We start from the raw sequence: 20,504 nt of genomic DNA, 5'->3' as shown, positions 1-20,504 counted from the left end.
TGGCCCAGTATCCCCTCTTATGTGTTTTCCGAGCCTCAGCCTGGCAAATGCCCCTTCTTGGGCAATCAGCCGCATGAGCACCTTTTTGGCAAGCCGGCTATGCCGGAGGGCTTTCCTGTCCTGTCCCAAGCGTCGTTGAGTCTCCTTCCTGCGCCTGGTCCCACTGTGCCGCCAGTCTTGCTGACCACAAGGCCAGCTGTCCCTGGTCCTGCCGATGCGACGGACTCCTACCTTGGAGGGCCACGAACTTGTACCAGCCTTGTCTCCTGCTGCCTAGGCCGCCGTTCACTGCGGCTGGTGCATCCAGTCAAGCGCTAGCCCCTGGCCAAGGGTGGTTACTCCAGCTGCTGCTGGTACAGCCTGGCTACCAGTCATTCCGGTCTGCCGTTCCTGTCAGCACACAATCCAGGGGGCCCAGTGACTTTCGTGGTGGCCGCTGCGCCATAATGGCAGTCACGCCTCACGCGTCCCTGGCAGCTCGTGTCTGGCAGACCTCAAGCATTGCTGGCTGACGCACGGTGCTGCCCCACTCCGTCTTTCCTGGCCTCGCAACCCTTCTTCCTGGCTGTGGGCACTTCTTGGTGTGTGGAACTTTTGTGACTAAGGCTGGCCCTCCCTGGTTTTGCATCAAGAGAAGCGTCATCTTCGCCTCTTTGTACTGCGGCATGTCTCCCTGACCTGGTTCTGAGGATGACGGCGGCACCCTCTTGGACATCGCCCTGTTGGCTTTGCCTACTTTGGCTGAGTCAACCTTGCCACTTGGCCTCGGTCGGCCTCCTTTACAGGCTGGCCTCGGTCTTTAGAAGGGGTAATGTGGGGATCGAGGTGCCTCCCCGCGCATCGTCCCCCAGCTTGTGCATTGTGCTTAGCTCGATCTACGGGAACCACCGCTGTAACGGCAACATGGCGGATGCAGCTAGCGCGTCAGAGCTAATTTCCCGTGCAAATCGTGCTTCTCTCTCCCCGGCTCGAATCACCACGCGGGCAAGTGCCACCAGGACGCAGCCTGATTGGCCTCCCGAGTGGCAGGCCCCGGATGCCCTCTCTACCCGAGCTCTCTTCCGCTGAGCGCTTCATCGCCGTGGCAGATACTCACAGGCCTGCAACGAGTTCGCTACATGGGACCTTTGCTCCCGTGACTCCTCGTTCCCGAGCTTGTTGGACAGCTTATCGGTTAGCCCTAGCGCAGCAGGCACGCATACTCGATCGGTCTTGTGGTGAGAGTTTGTTCGCAAGCGCCGTGATTGTCGCACTGTTCTGTATCTTGGTTGAAAAAACCCACGTTTGTTGGCGATCTGACTCTGGAGCCTTCTCGGCGCCGTGTCGGAGAGTCAACGAACCCTGCCCTAGCGCCTTTGTGCGTTGTTGAGTGGTGGAGCGTCGTGCCCTTTCCTGACCCTTGCTCGTAGGGTGAGCCTTGTGCAAACCCATCTCCACACACTGGAGAGCTTATTGTTTAATTTCCTAAGGTTACAACACTTTGCTTCCGAAATTTTATTGTTTGTTTATGTTCGTTTAAGTTCGTTTTATCAAAACAGTGGTCTTGCATTTCGACGAGTACACTAGTACACTCGATGATATGCTACTTTTGAGATCATGCTCAGTGCCTCGACTAAAGGCACTGAGCATGATCTCAGAACTCATATTTCCCTTAATGAGAAAACTAAATATTATGTTTCTACCGTTGCTCTGTTTTGAAAATTTTGCATGTGAACCAAAACTGTTATCAACCATTATGAATCATTTCTTTTTCATTCCAGAGCAGGTCCAGAACTGAACATTTTTCAGTGGAACGAAACTAAAGGCTGAACAAAAAAACATTTCATTCTGGCACCCTGTAAGGTTCAACTGTGCTTAAATATGGCAAGAATGGTGGTACGAGTCAACACATCAATGCCATATTTGCAGTTCTAGCCTAAAATTTGCCCGCTTGGTTACATCAAACAAAATATGTGAAGCGCACATGTGGATTTTGCATATTGTGCATTTCACTTTGTGACGTAGGCTATTAGATGGACTTTCTAGAAACGCCACAATGTTTGATTCATGCCAAGGGATGGCTTGGGAGTTGTGCAATTATTAGAAAACTCAAACTGCATGAGATTAATTCTTCTAAGCGGCTTTTCTAAAGTTTCGTGCAAGAGAACAAACTCTCCTTCAGCTGTGTGACAGTAGTACTACAGTCGAACCTACTTATAACGAACTCGATAGTTACGTGAAAAGTGGTCGTTATATCAGTAGTTCATTATATATGGACTTGCCCTTAAAAACACTGAAAAACTAACTGCACTGATGCTGGCATCAGCAGTTAGAATTTGGCAGCGCTTTCGTCTGAAAACCATATTTTCAGTGTCATTTTTGTTCCAGGTGTGTTTCTGCACCTAGCTGCAAATTTCCGTAAGAAACGTCCACATAAAGAACAAAATGTGGCATCGTATAGCTGTTTCAAAACGGCGCCCAGTTCCGATCAGCTGTAATTTAAAAACTGCAAGCATAGCTGCCATTTTTTATTCGAGAACTTGTGATATAGTTTTCTGCCAACAGGACAGACTGTATTCTGCGAAAGAGATCAAAGCATTCTAGTTGGCCGGAAGCATGAACTACAGCAGCATGCTGCCATTCTGTGAAGGTCTCGGACATCGTGGTCTCCCCAATGCGACTGCGTGTCACCACACAAGAGCCATAAAATTATGTTATCTATGTCGCTTAGAGAGGGGAAAAAATGCGATGTTCAAAGGGCAAAATGTCACCACGAGCTATTATCAGAGCAATTGGCAATACGTAAACGAATCATCGCCAAACCATGATCTCCTGATACTGGCATAGTAACCACCGATCTTTTGCAACATTGCGTGATGGCAACGTGCCTACACGGGCCTTCTGAATGTGACAGGGATGCCTGAGTGGCTGTTGTTCTCAGGATGGGACACACATAAATGGTCATTCAAATACGTTGAAATAGGCATAGTTTACATGGTTCCGCATGGACAATTGTGCAAAATCAAGAGTACTACCGTCATGGCATCTGATACTGCACCAGTGCATGCACCATTGCACGCCCTGTGCCATGCTGTTTATGCTGTACCTCCTTCTCTATGCAAAAAGGTGAGGCGTGCAGACATGACACAAGAGAAGAGAAGTGGACAACATGAATGCCGACTATCAACTGAAGGGAGCACCAAGGCGAAAAGAAGAAAGAAGACAAAACTCATCTGCGCAAGCTCTGGAATGGTATCACCACGTGTCAGTCGGGTGCATGTGCCGCTCTACGCGAGAGATAGCTGTTAAGGCACTTAATCTCTTCTTTATGTAAAGTAATCGAAGCCTGACTCACGCACGCACTTCCACCATTATAGATATGCTATGCCTCTACCATGACGCGTATCTTCATTCTTGTGCATGTACAATATCGCGCATTCATCTAACTCTGGCGTGCAGTTACAATCTTGGCAATGTAGGGAAAGATTAGAAGGCAATCCACTGGTTAACGACCTTTTATGTTCCATTAGCCTCTGATTGATACACCGCCCCCTTTGCCCTATGTAGAACTGGCCACAGCTAAAGGGAACATTATAAACCACACCCATACGACAGTCAGTAAAACTGTTGTTCTTATTGTGCTTCACAGGACAAATATCTGTTCTTTTTTTGCCTTTTACCTGCTCCTTTTTCCTCTGCACAGCAGCGCATATCTTATCTAGCTTATAGGGAGCTATCTCTCAAGTGGACTGGCACATGTACCCGACTGACACGTGGTAATACCATTCCAGAGCTTGCGCAGATGAGTTTTGTGTCCTTTTTATTTGTTTCGCCTCAGTGCTCCCTTCAGTTGATAGTCAGCGTTCGTATTGTCCACTTCTCTTGTGTCCTGTCTGCATGCCTCACCTTTTTGCATAATGAATCCTTACGAACTAGCTCAGCTTTCTGTCATTCTAACCTCCTCCTCCTTCCAGGAGGCATCCCTAAATGCGAGGGACCTTCTTAAAGGCTTCCATAATCCACGTGTGGTGGCCGCTCGGTCATCTTGATGGCCATTTCATCATCATGGTTTCACTAGAGCGAGGCGTGCGCTGCTGTGCGCCCAGTTTGGTCATGTTTCCGTGCTTATGCACTTCACGTGTGTCCTTTTTTTTGTGGCCTGGTTTGAAGGATTTGTTACATCAAGAAGCAGTTACAATAGGCATAGTCTGAAAATTGCAAATGCACTGAAATGTGGTCATTATAACCAATAGATTCTTATATCTGGGATTGTTATACATGGGTTTGACTGTAGTACCAGAAAAGATGCAATATCATGTGGCTTACTCTACTTCCCGGCAGTGATCTGAGAGCCTTGATGGCTTGCTGCACTTCATCCTTCTCTTCAAAATAAAGATAGCTCTTCACCTTTACGAGTCGCTGTAAAAAAGAAAGGGAGGAATGTGGAAAATAACTCACACACAAACGCCAACAAGAATCAAAGAAAGAAGAAAGGTTCATGCTACATGAACAAATACCTTATATACTCGCGAAATGAATACGAATGCACATTTTTTCCTGAAAAAACTGAAGCAAAGTTGGGGATGCACTTATTATGCGGGGTATATTTTATGGGAACTTTTTGAAATCTAAAAAATTTTAGAGTAAGACGGTAAGGATTTGAAAACCGAATGACATAACTTAACTCTGCAGTAAAAATACATGTGCACTGTTTGGAAACCATAACAATGATTTTATTGCACTTCACTGCTTCGCTCTGCTGGCCACTTCATACACTTCAAGGTACGTTCAACTACAACTCGTCCTACCAGCCGCTTCCGATCGTCTGCCGTTATTGCAAGCATCATGTTGAAGCGGTGCTTCCCTGCACCTGTTGTTTTGACAAGCACAATGTGTACACCTCCTTTGTCGACAGTACTGCTCATCGGCATGTCAAAGTTATCTATGTCTGATCAGCGTTTCAGTTTAACAAGCAGATAAACTCTGTCCCACAACAGGTGTATAACTCCAACTTAGAGCCCATTGCACACAGCAAAGCCAGAAACAGGCAGAAAAGCGAGCAGCAAGGTCCCAAGGAATTCGAAACTACGCCAAACTATGCCTGCTATGCCAAACAAGCACCAGCCGCTCCTTTTTCACTTGGACTTTCCCGGGCGCCATGCCCGACCTGCACTCTCTTAGCACTCTCTCTTATCACGTCCCGGTAAAGTTGCTGTCGCAGAGAGCAGGGGACGTAGTCTGTAACAGTCCACTTAGTGGACTTGTCCATTTCGTCTGCTGTTGAAGTGCTGATTGAATGGGCCGGGTTACGCTATAGCAGAAGCCGCGTACCACAGCCAATCAGCACTTCAGCAGCAGACGAAACGGACAAGTCCACTAGGTGAACTCTTACAGAATACCTCGCCAGGTGCACGTTTTAGGCTCTCTCGAGTCTGTGAGGTGCCTTTGTGCTGGCACTGGCGGCAAGCATGCGGTAAGAACAGGCTAAGCGTTATCACGGTCACTTTTTCCGACAGGCCTTGAGAGACCGTGATAACGCACAGCCTGTTCTTGCCATGTGCTTGCCGCCAGTATTCTCTCGTCATCGCTTTGCTTTCAGCTTCTCCGTCATCAAAATCACTGCCACTGCCAATGTGCTGTCATGGCATGTTTGCCACTAACGTGTATCTGCAACCTATAGAAGTTAGCTGCAGAATTTCGTTTACATGATCTTGGCATTTCTCACGTGGAATTATTAAAGGGCCCCTGAAACGGTTCGTACAAATTTTGCAGACACGTAGGGTACAGCTCAAGTAGAACATTCGCACCACAATTTAAGTGAAGCGTTAGGTTTTAATGGAGCTACAAGCGATTAGAAGTTACCCTCCTCCCCAGCCATGCTTTTCCTCCTCAACTCGTTCACTGAGCGATCGGGGCTAAGCTCTGCCTTCACTGGCTCTGCGTCACGATGCGACGTCACATCGTCCACTTCCGGTTGTTTTGGAGCCCGCCCTCGCCCGCGAGAAACCTCTCCGCTAGCCGCTTGGTCGTCGACCTCAAGCGAGAGCTATCGAAGCAGCATGCGCTGAGAGCATTCTGTCGTAGCGCCGAACGTATCTGGTGTTCCGGTAATCACACACTACCTGAATATTTCGACAGAACGGTGGAGACATAAACTCAAGCTGATGAAGGAACTTTAGCGTACACATACGTGAGCTGCCTGATCGGTCTCCACGGTCCAGCCACCCGTTGGCGCAGAGCTTAACCAGCCAAGAAAGAGCTAATATTGCTCTAACCAAGTGTAAAACATTTCAAACATTTACAAAAACAATGTGTTAACAATTACACTACTGCGAAAAATTTACACCAGCAGCAAAGAAGAATACATTTTGCTACTGCTACCATGTGTGGTTGAGCTCTATGCCACCAGGTGGCTGCACCGTGCAAACCATTCACATTTGCGCTTCTGTTCATCTCCTGAAACGACACTCAAGGGGACACGGCCAGGCCCTGTCCGCTTGCGCTTGCGTTTACCCTAATACCGGACTCGCGAAACGCTATTGCGTTAGTAATCTTCCGGTGTAAAGTGACGGCCGCAATCGCACGCGGCAGTCCGATGCGCTGCAGCCAGTCCGCTCATCTACTGGCTTGCAGAGGGACACTATGTCGCAACTTGACATATTGCCAGTCGCTACATTTGCAGTCCACAGCGCAACAAAGTCGAGTCATAGCACTCGCGAAAAGACAAACCGACACTGACGCCGGAGCTGTCGTCAAAGACGGAGCACATTGTAACACAAGCAGACGACACTTGCTGTGTGCCGGAAGTGCTTAAGTGTACTGAAAAATTTTGCTTGTACATTCTCTTTACGTTACTTTCTTTTTATAAAAAAAAATTAACTACATCATTTGTTTACCATAAAGTTGGAAAAAATATCGATCACGCGGACTGGTCAGCCAATCGGATAGCTCGCCCCACTGACGTCACATGGGTGATTTCGGTCATATGGGTAGGGGCGGCTTAAAATTCCGCCGAGCAGTGTGCAGCGATCGGCAGCGGTGTGCATTTTTAAAACCTTATAATAAATTACACGCAAGTGGGGGGAAAACAAAATCTAAATTTTCAAGAGTGAAGTTCATGATGCATTTATTAAGCAAGCGTGTTCCTTACGTGAATATATGTGGTATATTAAACAGTAGACCTTCATTAATAAGTTATGGAAAAAAACATGAGAAAAAATGTACCAGCTGGGAGAACATATGATCTAAAGTCACTGAAAAATTTGATGAGACTCAACCACAGTTGACATCTAAGTAAGGTGAAGCGTTATGCAAATGGTTGCAGCACGAGACACTGACGGGCACCAAGCTTGTGGAGCCCGAGTGGCGCAAGAAACGTATTGTCGTCCTTGCGGCTTCAGCAAGCTGCATTTGTGCTGCTTGAATTCAGCCTCATTTTTTGCATCTGAGCTACAGTAGACTAAGCATTGCTGCTATCGGACATCTTCTTAACCCTATCAAGAGGCCATAGCATCTCATCTTTGGTGCATTTGACATACCACATTTTTCAGATACCTTGCAGACAAAGGCAGCCTAGCGAACTTACAGAGGAGGCACAAAGCTACCACAGCTCCCACAGCTGCAGCGGCGTGTGGACTGGAGTGCACTGGAACGCTGCATTGATCCGCTAATAACAATAGCTTCTCACTATTTGGGGTGAGCTCCACCACTGGAAAAGCTGGTGCCACCATCAGCGGGACATGGTATGACGGATCACATGGACACAGTGACCGCGTTGGCTGCTTCAGAATTGCCAAAGTGAGCTGAAAACGAAAGTTTCAAGTCCCACCTGCACTGCAGTTCTGATTAAGTGGGGAGGTTTTCGCGTTTAAGGTGTCTGCTAAACAACACTTGAAAGCACTATAATAGGTAGTGGCTGCCTTTCAAGACGTCCAACATGGCTACTGCTCGGTGTCAGACGTATGGAACAGACCCCGGTGTCAGGTTTGACACGTACCCGCAGGACAAGAAGCTGCGCGAAGCTTTGATCGTGAAACTTAGAACCAGCAAGCAGCCATTGGTTACAACTCTGGTATGCAGCAAGCACTTCTGCGAGGAAGATTTCTGCTACACCGTTGGGGCGGCGATGTTCGCGATAAGTAGCACAAAGCGCGCACGGAGACTTTTGTCCGCATGCGCAGCTTGGCTAATGTCATGAAGCTTTGGTCTATGAACTTGTTACTTGTTCACGCTAGATACTGGCAAGTTCACTGGAAAGGAAAGGGAACGGTAAGAAGCCCGTTAAAAGGCATATGCTCATGCTTGTGTTAGCACCAAACAGTGAATGTACTGGATTAAGAAAAAGCAGCAGCGGCAAATTGCTCGCTGAAAAGACCGATACGCATAAGTGCGACGCAACTTGAGAAATAGTGATATTGAAACATCTAAGAATTTAGAAGAAAAAAAAAATTGAATCGTCGCGACGGCACACCACAAGTCACCGTAGGTGTCGAAGTCCCTAGTAGTAGCGAAGTTATTTTTGAACAGCTCTGATAGTCGATGCAACAATGGTACTTGTACACTGCACTGTACTGCTCATATGCTGCGGCCTAAAGCTCAGTCGGTAGCTGCGAACCAGTGTGATCACTGCATTAAGGATTCATTCTTCATGCCCCATTTGGTTATGCAGAAAGCCCACTATGAAAACATATTTTACATAGTTTGCGCTCAACGAACGACTACCTTTCATGCAAGAAGCCAGTCAGGGGGACTCCATCGCGGTGACTGCAGCCAGAGGGCATTCACTGTACGTATTCAGTAAAGAGATAGTGTCTGTAAACCATTCTGTGCTTTCTATTTGCCTAAGATTATTATTTTAACAGCAAAAAACTTCCCTCATTTTGAGAGTACTTACAGAAATGTCCAAGGGGCTGCCTGCATGGTGTTTTTATTGAGTGCTGACAGCCAAACCTATGAGGAGCATGCCGCATTATCCCTTAACTACGCAAGCGAGGCTCTACCGACAAATGGCGACTCCGTGAGTCCTCACCCCCAGAGGGAGCTTTGATTTCGTATTCAAGTGTAACGTGCACATCATTTCTTCAGTAAATTTTTTCCGAGAATAAAGTACCTTAGAATCGAGTAGATATGGTAAGCAGTAAACTGTCGTGATAAAAAAATAACTGTACATTTGTGACTAAGAGAATCCAGCGCAGGTGCAGAGAGTTCCCTTAGTTACACATGTACTTTTTGCACCAGTTTGCTGCTTGTATCCTTTGCCGCTTCCCAATGAACATTAGTTGGAAGTCAGTGCCAGCATTATTCTTTCCTTGTCTTTGTCCCATGTTTGCACCATTTGCCATATAATGTCGTCATGCCAACAAGCCTGGTTAATACCAATTTTTTGCTCACCCTATCTTTAAAAGCATCCGGCAGAGAGAGTTGCCCTTCTTTTTCTTTTCTTCGTGGCAGCTCGATAAGGAAGCCGAGTGTGTCTCCAGCGCCGTAACCTCCATCGTGGTAGTGGTAGCCACGGCTCTCGTGGAACTTCGTGCCTTTGCGAGACCGCCAGGCATAACCAAAACGGTCATACCCTAAGGGAGCCTGCAAATTGCCTGGCAACATGCAGCAAAACGATGAACAAGAAGAAAAAGAAAATAGGAACATATGTGGACAAAAACAATTGCGAGAATGTCATATGGTTATAAGCCAACCAAAATAAGACTGAAGACCTGGCAAACAATTTCAATGTAATATGAGTGCCTATCCTACATAACCAAATGCTAACCAAAAATTTTAACTTCAACAGTGTAAAAGTTCTACTATCTCAGCTTGAATTGTGCTCAGTGTCACCATAGTGCAATCATGACCAGCGACATTTTATTTGCATCAGTTAAATTTGATGCTTCTTACAGGGTTATTTAACTTGGTTTTCACATCCTTAGATTAATTTTGGAGAAGTGTGTTGTAAATCTTTTGGACCTTCTGGTTATTAGGACCAGTCAAGTTGCTTCTGTAGCAACTTTTTTCCTAATGCCTTGGCACTTTGTACCACTTGTTTCTATGAATAAAGGTTATAACCGGCAAAATCAAAAAGTGTTTAAACAGCCAAGTGAATCTAACAGACAAAGCCAAGGAAAGCATAGGGCAAATTAGGTGTGTAACTTTCCAAAGTGAAATGTAATAATAATAATAATAATAATAATAATAATAATAATAATAATAATAATAATAATAACAACAACAACAACATTATTATTATTATTATTATTATTATTATTATTATTATTATTATTATTATTATTATTATTAGAAATGAAGCGCAAGAAAAAACAAATTGCCCCCAGAGACAGTCAAACGCCCGACCACCGTACGACATGTGTGATGCCTTACCGATGTCCCCCCTCTCCCGTTTACATTCTTGAATATTTGTATATGTGCAGTAAACCTAACCCTGAAAGTGTTAACTAGTACCACTCATGGCCATGCCATAACTTTTTTACCTAAACTTATGAGCAGGCTATTTGGCCAAGTTGTCTTTTCTTCCAAATTCACCATTATGGCAGATAAAAGAACAAACCTAACTTCACCTATGCTTACCTTGTTTCATAGCCTGTTGGATGAGGAAAGTACAACTCGCTTAGCTGCCTTGCCTCAAAAAAGCTAAAGATTTCACACCAATACAAAACAGGAGCTCTGCAAATGACTTTCTCTAGCCCTAAACCATCTCGGTAAAACAGCACAAATCTCAAACAACTCAAGTGAAGCTACACACTTAGTACTGCGTGCTTAGTGCACCACACGGTTCACACTGTGGCACATTCAGGAAATAGGAACAGATGGCTAAGCTTTCAGCAACGCAAGTTGGACAAAGTGGCTGAAAGATCAAAGCTGTCACACATGCCACATACAAGGGTTTGGAGGGCTGAGTGTTTCAGAACCCTGCAAAAAAGCAACATCTATGTTCAGTAGAGCCTCGTTTATATGTTCTGGAAAAAATTACGAGAAAAGAACGTACTCACTGAAATAACATACAATCTTAGGTCATTAAAACATTCGGCAGACACAACTGTGGTTGACATCTAGGTAATGCGAAGCGTTCCAGCATAAGACTCCAATGCCTGCGATCTAGTGGGGTCCAAGTGGCCCAATAAGCACGATGCATCATTCTTGCAGCTTCGACAAGCTAATGGTCGCGATCCTTGACTTCAGCCTGGGTCAGCAGATTTTTTGGGCGTGCATTTTGGCTGGAAGTTTTGAAGCACTCGCTTGGCGAGAATCGTTGTGGCACAAGACGTTGACCTGCATTCAGCTTGTGGGGCCCTAGCGACGCAACATGTGTGTTGTCATATTACAATGGCAATGGGAAACAAACGAAATCAAGCTACTGGCCAACGCAAAAATATGTCGCCGGAGCGAAACATGGCGCCCACTTCGAGTCGCCTGCAGCAAGGAATGGTGGTGCGTTTGATTTTTCTCCTATAAACATGTGTAGTACACTTCCTACACCATACATGCTATGAAACAGATAGGTGAAGATGCTTATTGCAATGAGCTGGCAGTGATAGCTCTGAATGGGGATGTGTGACAACCCGCGAGGAGATTTGCTGGTACCGGAATAGGAAACTGAGTGTACGGCTGCATTTTCATGTGACGGGGGCAGGGGAGTACTGCAGGAAAGCTGAAATTGTGGGCACCCACTGCTCTCTATTTCATGTGCCTAGGAACTTTTCTTGTTTAAATGGGATTTTGCAGCCAGAAAACGTGTCTTATGATCACAGTTTGGCAATAGACTGGACATTGTACCGAAAGTTACTGTTTTCAAGGGAACGTAATAATTCTTTCCTAATTCTTTCCGTACCAGGCACATTGGGCATCGTTAGCCTGCTCTGGATAGTTTGAAACGCCACTTTCGAGACCTTCTGTGCCACTCACAGACACACTGCGCCATTGGACATTAAGAAGGATAACTATATTTTTGTTTTCTAAGCAGTTCAAATTTTTCTCGCCAGGCAGTAATTTTTTAACGCACTCCGAAGTTTCATGATCATCAAAATAGGAAGCAAAAATGGCTGCCTCTAGGAGCAGTGCACGCATTTCGACAGATCGCAGATCTCATGATTCTGCTGCATCTGTGGCTGATTTTATCGATGGATCGAGCAGCAGCTAGTCTGAGGATGCTGCCTTTTCGTTGGAGTTTGACTCCGACAGCAATGACGACGATGCAAACCAGCCCAGAACATTGGCGGCTGCAGCCCAGCACGCCCAAGGGTAATGCTTGCAGTTAAATTTTTTTTTTTTTTGAGATAGTGCCTATTACACAGCAATATATTTTGTATATCTCATAATATTTATTAAATATTTTTTTTAGTAGATACAAGCATGTCTTTACAAACTTTGTTCAATTTTATCCCACAATCTTGAATCTGGCAATTTATACCTTTTTTATGACATACATCTTGTTAATAAAATGTTTATGCATGAAAAGTGCGTTCGCTCTGCTTTCCGTGTATGTAGTACATAGAATATAGAGCGCAGTAGTTTCTCCAGAAAAAAAAAAGACTGGCGTAACCCCCCCCCCCCCCCCCGCCATAAAAAATACATTTTTCCCATGGTAGGGAAAGAGTTGATTGGCAAAAAGGAAGCATGAGTGTATTGAGTCATTTCTTGCATTCTTGATCGTGAACCTTGGCACCAGGAAATCGTGTGGAACGGGATTGTGCTAATGATGGACACTGAAATTGCTAAGTAGCAAGGAAAAAAAAAGTGAGTGCTGTAGGCCATCTTCGTGGTCTTCTTGCAGGCTAAACAAAGTCATTAAATTAAAATTAAGTTATGGGGTATTACTTGTAAAAACTGTGATTTGATTATGAGGCATGCCGTAGCAGGGGATTCCGGATGAATTTTGACCACCAGGGTTTTTTGACCACTGGGTTTATTTAAAGCAAAGCTGTAAGGCACCCGTTCCTGCAGTGAGCGTCACCGTTGTCTTTCGTAACCGGGCGAATGAGCACAGTGAAGGATAAAAGCGAATGCGGAGCGCAGCAGGAGATGAAACATGGTGATAGTGAAGAGAGTGCGAGGAAGCAAGCGGTGGAGGAGGGTGCAGTGGAACCATGAGACAGAAAGCGGAGGAGGAGGGTGTGGAGAAAGTGTGAGAAGTGAAGTGCCACGCAAGATGGGCTTTGCAACGACAATGGCTATGAGATGGTGCTAGAGTAGCACACGTCGTCTGTTTACTGATGACGCCACCAATACCATATACAGAAAAACGCGGCATGAGCAGAGGTCTGCCTGTGGCGCCTGCGGTGAATCATGCCCACATGTCACCCACGCACTGCCTATTGTGATCTCCTGATTAACGAGGCAGTCGCTTCCCACTTCACTCTGTTTGCAACATATCGCACGAGACAGATTGTCTGCACCAGCCAATATATCGCAAAATGAAAACACATATAGAGCGGTGCTCAAATTTCTCATGAGAAAGTATCGTAATTGTCGGTGAATTTTTTTAATGTGCACTCAATACATATTACAAATATGTTTTTGCATTCCGCTCTAATTTATATGTGGCCGCCGCAGCCGAGGTTGAACCTCCAACGTCGCACTCATCAGCGCATGCCATAGCCACTGAGCTACCGCGCTGAGCAACACGAAGTCACAACTAAAGCATCAAAGTAATTAAAATCAATACTAATGTTTTGCTTAGGGAATGCACTAGGATAACCTTGCTACTTTCTTTGAAGAACTACGCAGTAACCAAAATAGAGACAATGCCATCAACAAAAGACAGAGGACAATGCAGTGGCCACTGCTTCTTACCAAGCTCCTGTGACCAGCCAATACGAGTGGCACAGTTCTCAGGCATGTCTTCAATGGAAGCTTCAAAATACCAGGTACCCTCTTCGACACCTGCAAGGCACAAAAAATGTGGCCAGTGTTGACATCAGATTATTTTAACCATGAAATGCTTTTAGCTCCCATTGTTGGCGAGTGTCAAGTGACCTTGAGCCAAAAGTCAGAGCCGTTATCTGGGCATTCAAATGAAAACATCTGGGCAAGTTGCGAGAGCAAAACGGGATCATCCAGGCGACCAGTCAAAACTTAAGAAAATACAGTCTCTTGCCCCCAACTCGTTGTAGAGGACTGCATTACATACGCTAGTTAGTACTACCCAAACAAGTTACAAAAAATAGTGCTTTTAAGTTCTTCCTAATGTTCGTTCACAATATCACTCAAGCTGTACCTTCTAGTACGCTGAACTTTTATTGCCATTTCCAATAGCGACATTCAAAAGGCTGATACAGGGCACCATACACTTCATTGCCATCTTTTGGTGTTGAGACAGGGTTGCCTGTGCTTGTTTGAACGCCAACAGTATGCGAGTTCTGCTGCGTGGGTTATGCACCGTCTCGAGGGATGGCGCCATGCTGCGTGGTGCCTCCTTCAGGCGCTTTTCTTCTTCTAGCTGGGCAGTGCACTGTCTCCCTGGCGTCTTTCACTGCCTGTCATGTCACCTTTAGCCGGTTTTCTCCATCTATTTGGGCAGCGTCCATATAGGCCAGTGCACAGTATGGCATGGTGCAGTGTGGCGCGATGTGGTGCACTGTGGTGTAGTGGGGTGTGCCGTTGCGAACATGCGCTACACCCATTTTAAGATTGTGGCTAGTATCATCTCCAACCAATCTGCTTTGCTGGTTGCCATTTCATGCTTACATCTACTCTCAATTATGGGAGAGCCATCAATGTTTTTTAACCACAGTTCCCTGAGGAATTGTAGAAGTGCTCCAACACTCATATGCTGCTCTTGTGAGACAACTTCACTGACCAAGCCTAACATTTGATTGCCTATAAAGAGAGCCAACTTCTATCATATTAAAGCATCAACAAGTCTAACTTCCTTCCTTACCACGCATTTCCCTGTCTCTTCATCTCATATTTCATATCTTTAGTGCACAAGCAAGCATTGCACAACTAAATGGGATGATTAAATTTAAGTTATCTGGAATTTTTAAAAAGCACCTGTGGTAGAGATAGCATAATTCTCCTTGAGCTGGATTATTCAATGAGGCGGACATTACTAGCACATGAAATCAAAACACATATTCAACTAATGAACGAAAATTCAAAAAATAACCTTTTAATGAATTAGTTTATGGCACATATTGCAATTTACAAATTGTAGCTGGCAAGATTGCAAGACGTATCCATTTGAAATGAATTTCTAGGATGACATCAGTTTCGAGACATTATTTCCGAAAAAGTGTGGGACGAAATACATGGGTGTTCCAGTTACTTTAGTGCTTCAATGCATGAAAGAGCACTCTGTTAAACAACTAAGTGGAACAACACTGCATTTTTACGGAAAGTTTGATGGCACATATCTCCAAACTAGTGTTCATTCTGGAAATTCATTCCAACTAGATATGCATTGTAAACTCACCAGCTACAATTCGAAAATTGTAATATGATCTGCAAAACAATTAAGAAGTTAATTAGTGATTTTCATGAATTAGTTGAATATACATTTTCATTTCTTATGCGAATGTCTGCTTTTCTGAATAATCCAGCTTAAGGACTAAAATTATGTTATCTGCAACCGGCGAGTTTTAAAAATTCTGAAAGAGTTGAAGATGATCCCCCCGTATGCTAATACCTACTTCGTTATACTATATGCTACACAGTTGAGCCTCGGTATAACACAGATATAATGAATTATTGGATATAACCACGGCATTTTTGTGTGCGATGTGACTTGGTTATAATGAGGCTGAACTGCTTAGCGTTCCCCTTAGCGTTCCCCTTAGCGTCTCTTTAAAGAACAAGGTTTGGACACATTTCTTGCGCTGAACTTGCAAGCCTGCTGAGTGATGGATGGTAAGCACCAATGCTGCAGGCTGCCACTTACCAAGGCACATTGCAGAGATAGCAGACTGTGTAGTACTATACTACATTAAAACAAGTAGTACCTGCACCATGGTATAGCCAGTGCGAAGAAAGCAGACAAGGACAACGAAAACGGACACAAGCAAATGCCTTCATGTCTGTTCTTGTCCTTGTCTGCTTTCTTCACGGCAGCTATACTTAGGCATCTAGGCATTAGAGCACCCAACTTTACTAGGCACCTGTGTGTATTGTCGAGAGAAGAGAGTATGAAAATTTCAAGCAGTCCTTCAGGGCTTTTATGTCGGGCAATCAATAAACGAGCCCTACACTGAAGTTTAATGGTAACTTGACCATCACTCCGCTGTGCTTTTGTTGGCATGCAGATTATCAGAGGAAAATGACATGCTGCATTAAAACGCACTTTATCAAGTAAACTTGCTTTTAACAGACGTTAGTGTAGCTTGTTTCAGTGGCAAACTAAAGACCTCCCTCAGCATTAAATAACTTTCGTAACAGTTGCAGGCAGGGCACCTTAGCAGGGCAGATGACTAACTTGAATCATGACACCATTGTGCCTTGATTATAACGGAGAAATCACATCTGTACAATTTGTAGAGTCATGACATCGCAATGATGTCAAGTGCAACAGGTACGGTTATGCAGGTTTCTTCAGAAGTGTTGACCTTGAAATTTAACTAGGATAACGCTTGCCTCTTTGCGCTAACACTCGCAGGATGAAGTCTTCAGTATAATGGGTGTTTCACATAAAGTGAACCAAGGATTTTAAAAAAGTGGTTGACCACAGCTGAATGAAACCGACAACATATGATTTGCCATCATGTGGCGCTCTTTAGAGTATTTTTTATATTCTGCTTAATTAGTTAATTAATATCAATTACGGAAAAATTTTAACATTTCCTTTAGGGCCAAGTGTGTTTCGTTGCGTTGTAGAGGGGGTTCAGAAAAGACCGATCCAATTTTTTTTTGTGTGGCAACATACATGCTGCGTGGCGATTTGTTTCACCATTTAAAGAAACCCTGTGAAATATGAAATAAAACCACGTGACTGCGCCCGTGATGCGAACAACGCACTGTGAAGCTGATGCCTAGAGCCGCATCCGCTCACTTCGCCACGGTCTCCACGCACAGTTCTTTTGCAGAAGCATTTACAAAATTTACAAGCATGACATCACCACAAATCCCAATTTAAGTGGTCACCGAAAATGACACTGACATAGTGTAATCACAGTTATTTCTTGCGTGCTTTCACAGACAAGGCTTTCAGTAAAACTTACCACTGCAAAGGTAAAAAAAAAATGGCTGTGGCTTAGCTAAGGTTAAGCCCAGGATGCGAAGCATACTAGCCTTTATTTTAACGCGACAGCGTTAAGGAGCTCGTGTCGCAGAAAAGCCGGTGTCGTCGGCGTCGGCTCAGGCGTGCGGCGCTTGCTCAGGCGCACATTTCGTTGTCGCGCCGAACGCTGCGTTGCTCGACGCTCGCCGCGTCCGATGCGGGGCGCGTAGTCGCTGCGCCGTAGCAAAGCCACCTAGAAACAGTCTCTGTAGCACGCCGCAACCTTTGCTTCTCATTCCAACGAGCAGCTCTGTCTCCAGGAGGCATCTCACCTCGTGAGTGTCTAGCAGAGGCAAGCGCAGCTGCTTATATACCGCCGCGACGCCGCGAGCGACGGCGCGAGTTGGAGCTCCGTTTCTCCTCTGTCGTGACGTCACGGTGTCACGTGGTCAGCCTTGAAGGCGACGGCGCGAGCAACGGCGCGAGTTGGAGCCCCGTTTCTCCTCTGTCGTGACGTCACGGTGTCACGTGGTATTGAAGGCGACACCGCCGTGCCTGAGGAGCTGGGTTGAGCTCTAGTAATATGCTTCGCATAAAATACCACACATTGCACAGATTGCACCAGTAGCAACCAACGCTTGCTTCAAGGCCAAAATTAACACAAAGCATTAGCCCAATAGGAATATAAAAGGTCGCACAGACAATGGCATTTCAATGTCTGTCTGTGAGAACTAAAATTGTGGCATGTGGGCATATGGTAGCATCCAATTTTTTTGCAACTCTCAGGACTATCTTCTATTGTTGAAAAATAAAAATAAAGAGGCACTGAAAGCATAGCTTACCTAACTTGTTGGAAACATTTTATTTTAGCACTCCTGAATGTGCTTTACAGCCTCCTAGTTGAGGTCTCAGTACTGAAATCAATCATCAAAAAGTTGCCAAATTCTCATTTGGTAATTTGGTACCAAAGATAGAAAATACCTATAATCATTATCATCATCATAATTGTCATCATCAGCCTAATCTATATCAACTGTCGGACAAAGGCCTCTCTCTCCCTGCAATCTCCAATTACCCCTGCCCTGTGCCAACCAATTCCAACTAGCACCCGCGAATTTCCTAATTTCATCGCTCCACCTAGTCTTCTTCTGTCCTCTACTGCGCTTCCCTTCTCTTGGTACGCTTCCTGTAACCCTAATGGTCCAACGGTTATCTAACCGGCGCATTACATGACCTGCCCAGCTCCATTTATTTCTCTTGATGTCAATTAGAATATCGTCTACACCCCTTTGCTCTCTGATACAAACCGCTCTCTTTCTGTCTCTCAAGGTTATGCCTAGCATTCTTCGTTCCATCGCTCTTTGTGCGATCCTTAACTTGTTCTCAGGCTTCTTTGTCAGTCTCCAAGTCTCTGCGCCATATGTGAGCCCCATTAAAATGCACTGATTATACACATTCCTTTTCAATGATAATGGTAAGCTTCCAGTCAGGAGCTGACAATGTCTGCCATATGTGATCCAACCCATTTTTATTCTTCTATGAATTTCCTTCTCATGATCAGGGTTCCCTGTGATTAACTGACCTAGTTAATGTACTACTTCACAAACTCTAGAGGCTGACTGGCGATCCTGAACTCTTGTTCCCTTGCCCAGTTATTTATCATTATCTTTGTTTTCTGCATATCAATCTTTAACCCCCCTTTTACACTCTCTCTGTTAAGGTCCTCAATCAATTGTCGTAACTCGTCTGCAGCGTTGCTGAATAGAACAATGTCATCGGCAAACCGAAGGTTGCTGAGATATTCGCCATCAATCTTTACTCGCCTTCCAGTTTAATAGCTTGAATATTTCTTCCAAGCAGGCAGTGAATAGCATTGGAGAGATTGTGCCTCCATATCTGACCCTGTTCTTTATAGGTATCTTCCTACTTTTCTTGTGGAGAATTAAGGTAGCGGTGGAATCTCTGTAGATATTTTCCAGGATACTTACGTAAGCGGTCTGTGCTCCTTGATTACGTCATACCTCTATGGCTGCTGGTATCTCTACTGAATCAAATGCCTTTTTGTAACCTATCAAAGCCATATACAAAGGTTGATTGTACTCTGCAGATTTCTCGATTACCTGATTGATGACATGGTTGTGATCCATTGTAATGTATCCCTTTCCGACACCTACCTGTTCCCTTGGTTGATTAAAGTCCAGGGCTGCCCTTATTCTATTGGAGATTATCTTGGTGAATATTTGTAATACTGGGAGTAAGCTAATGGGCCTATATTTTTCAATTCTTTAATGTCTCCCTTTTTGTGGATTAGTATAATGTTTGCGTTCTTCCAGTTTTCTGGGACCCTAGCAGTCGATAGACACTTCGTATAGAGAGCCGCCAGTTTTTCAAGCATTATGTCTCCTCCATCTTTGATTAAATCGACTGTTATTCCATCTTCTCCTGCCACTCTTCACTGTTTCATGTCTTGCAAGGCCCTTCTGACCTCATCTCTAGTTACAGGAGGAGTTTCTGTATCATGTTCATTACTGTTTCGAGTGGAGTTACCCTGAGTCCTCTGGGTACTGTACAATTCAGTATAGAATTCTTCCGCTGTATTTACTATACCTTCAAGATTGCTGATATTACCCTGATTACCTTTCAGTGCATACACCTTGGTTTCTCCTATGCCAAGTTTACTACTCACTGATTTCAGGCTGCGTCCATTTCTTACAATTTCTTCAGTCTTTCTCACGTTATAGTTTCGAATATCTCTTATTTTCGCCTTGTTGATCAGTTTTAACAGTTCCGCGAAACCTATCTTACCTCTTGAGTTAAACATTTTCATTCTTTGTCATTTCTTTATTAGGTTCTTTGTTACCTGGGAAAGCTCGCCTACTGGTTGCCTTGGTGCCTTGCCTCGCACTTCAATTGCTGCCTCTGAAGCCCGCCTAGTTACCATTTCATTGATTACCTCTATGTCACCTTCATCTCTCGGTTCTAAGGCTGCATATTTGTTTGCAAGCACCAGCCTGAATTTATATGCTTTTACCCTTACTGCCTCTAGGTTGACCTTGTTTCTTCGTGACCAATTTTGCTCTTTCTCTCTTCAAATTGAGGTGAGCCCTAGCCCTCACTAACCTATGATCATTGCAATTTACCCTACCTATCACTTCTACATCCTGCACTATGCTGGGATCGGCAGAAAATATGAAATCAATTTCATGTCTTGTTTCACCATTAGGGCTTTTCCAGGTCCACTTTCTATTGCTACGCTTCTTGAAAAGGGTGTTCATTATTCAAAGCTTATCCCTTTCTGGGAATTCTACCAGCATCTCTCCTCTAGCGTTCCTAGACGCCGTAGTTGCGAATTGCTTGTTCACAAGCC

The 20,504-nt window shown here is 44.7% G+C and overlaps 1 protein-coding gene across 4 annotated transcripts in view; it reads right to left on the bottom strand.

Annotated features, from left to right (window-relative positions):
* ash2 (Set1/Ash2 histone methyltransferase complex subunit ash2) overlaps positions 1-20,504 on the bottom strand; it is a 235,940-nt gene that overhangs the window by 128,531 nt on the left and 86,905 nt on the right. For all 4 annotated transcript variants that reach the window (XM_070529334.1, XM_070529331.1, XM_070529335.1 and 1 more), the window contains 3 exons: positions 13,780-13,869; positions 9,370-9,572; positions 4,306-4,398 (listed from right to left, as the gene is read on the bottom strand). In XM_070529334.1, the coding sequence (XP_070385435.1) occupies positions 4,306-4,398; positions 9,370-9,572; positions 13,780-13,869 (386 nt within the window). The remainder of the gene's footprint in view (positions 1-4,305; positions 4,399-9,369; positions 9,573-13,779; positions 13,870-20,504) is intronic.

Source organism: Dermacentor albipictus, unplaced genomic scaffold (genome assembly GCF_038994185.2).
Source record: "Dermacentor albipictus isolate Rhodes 1998 colony unplaced genomic scaffold, USDA_Dalb.pri_finalv2 scaffold_20, whole genome shotgun sequence".
NCBI lineage: Eukaryota > Metazoa > Arthropoda > Arachnida > Ixodida > Ixodidae > Dermacentor > Dermacentor albipictus.
The sequence above is the reverse complement of the archived record's forward strand: the minus strand, read 5'-3'. Positions and strand labels throughout refer to the sequence as shown.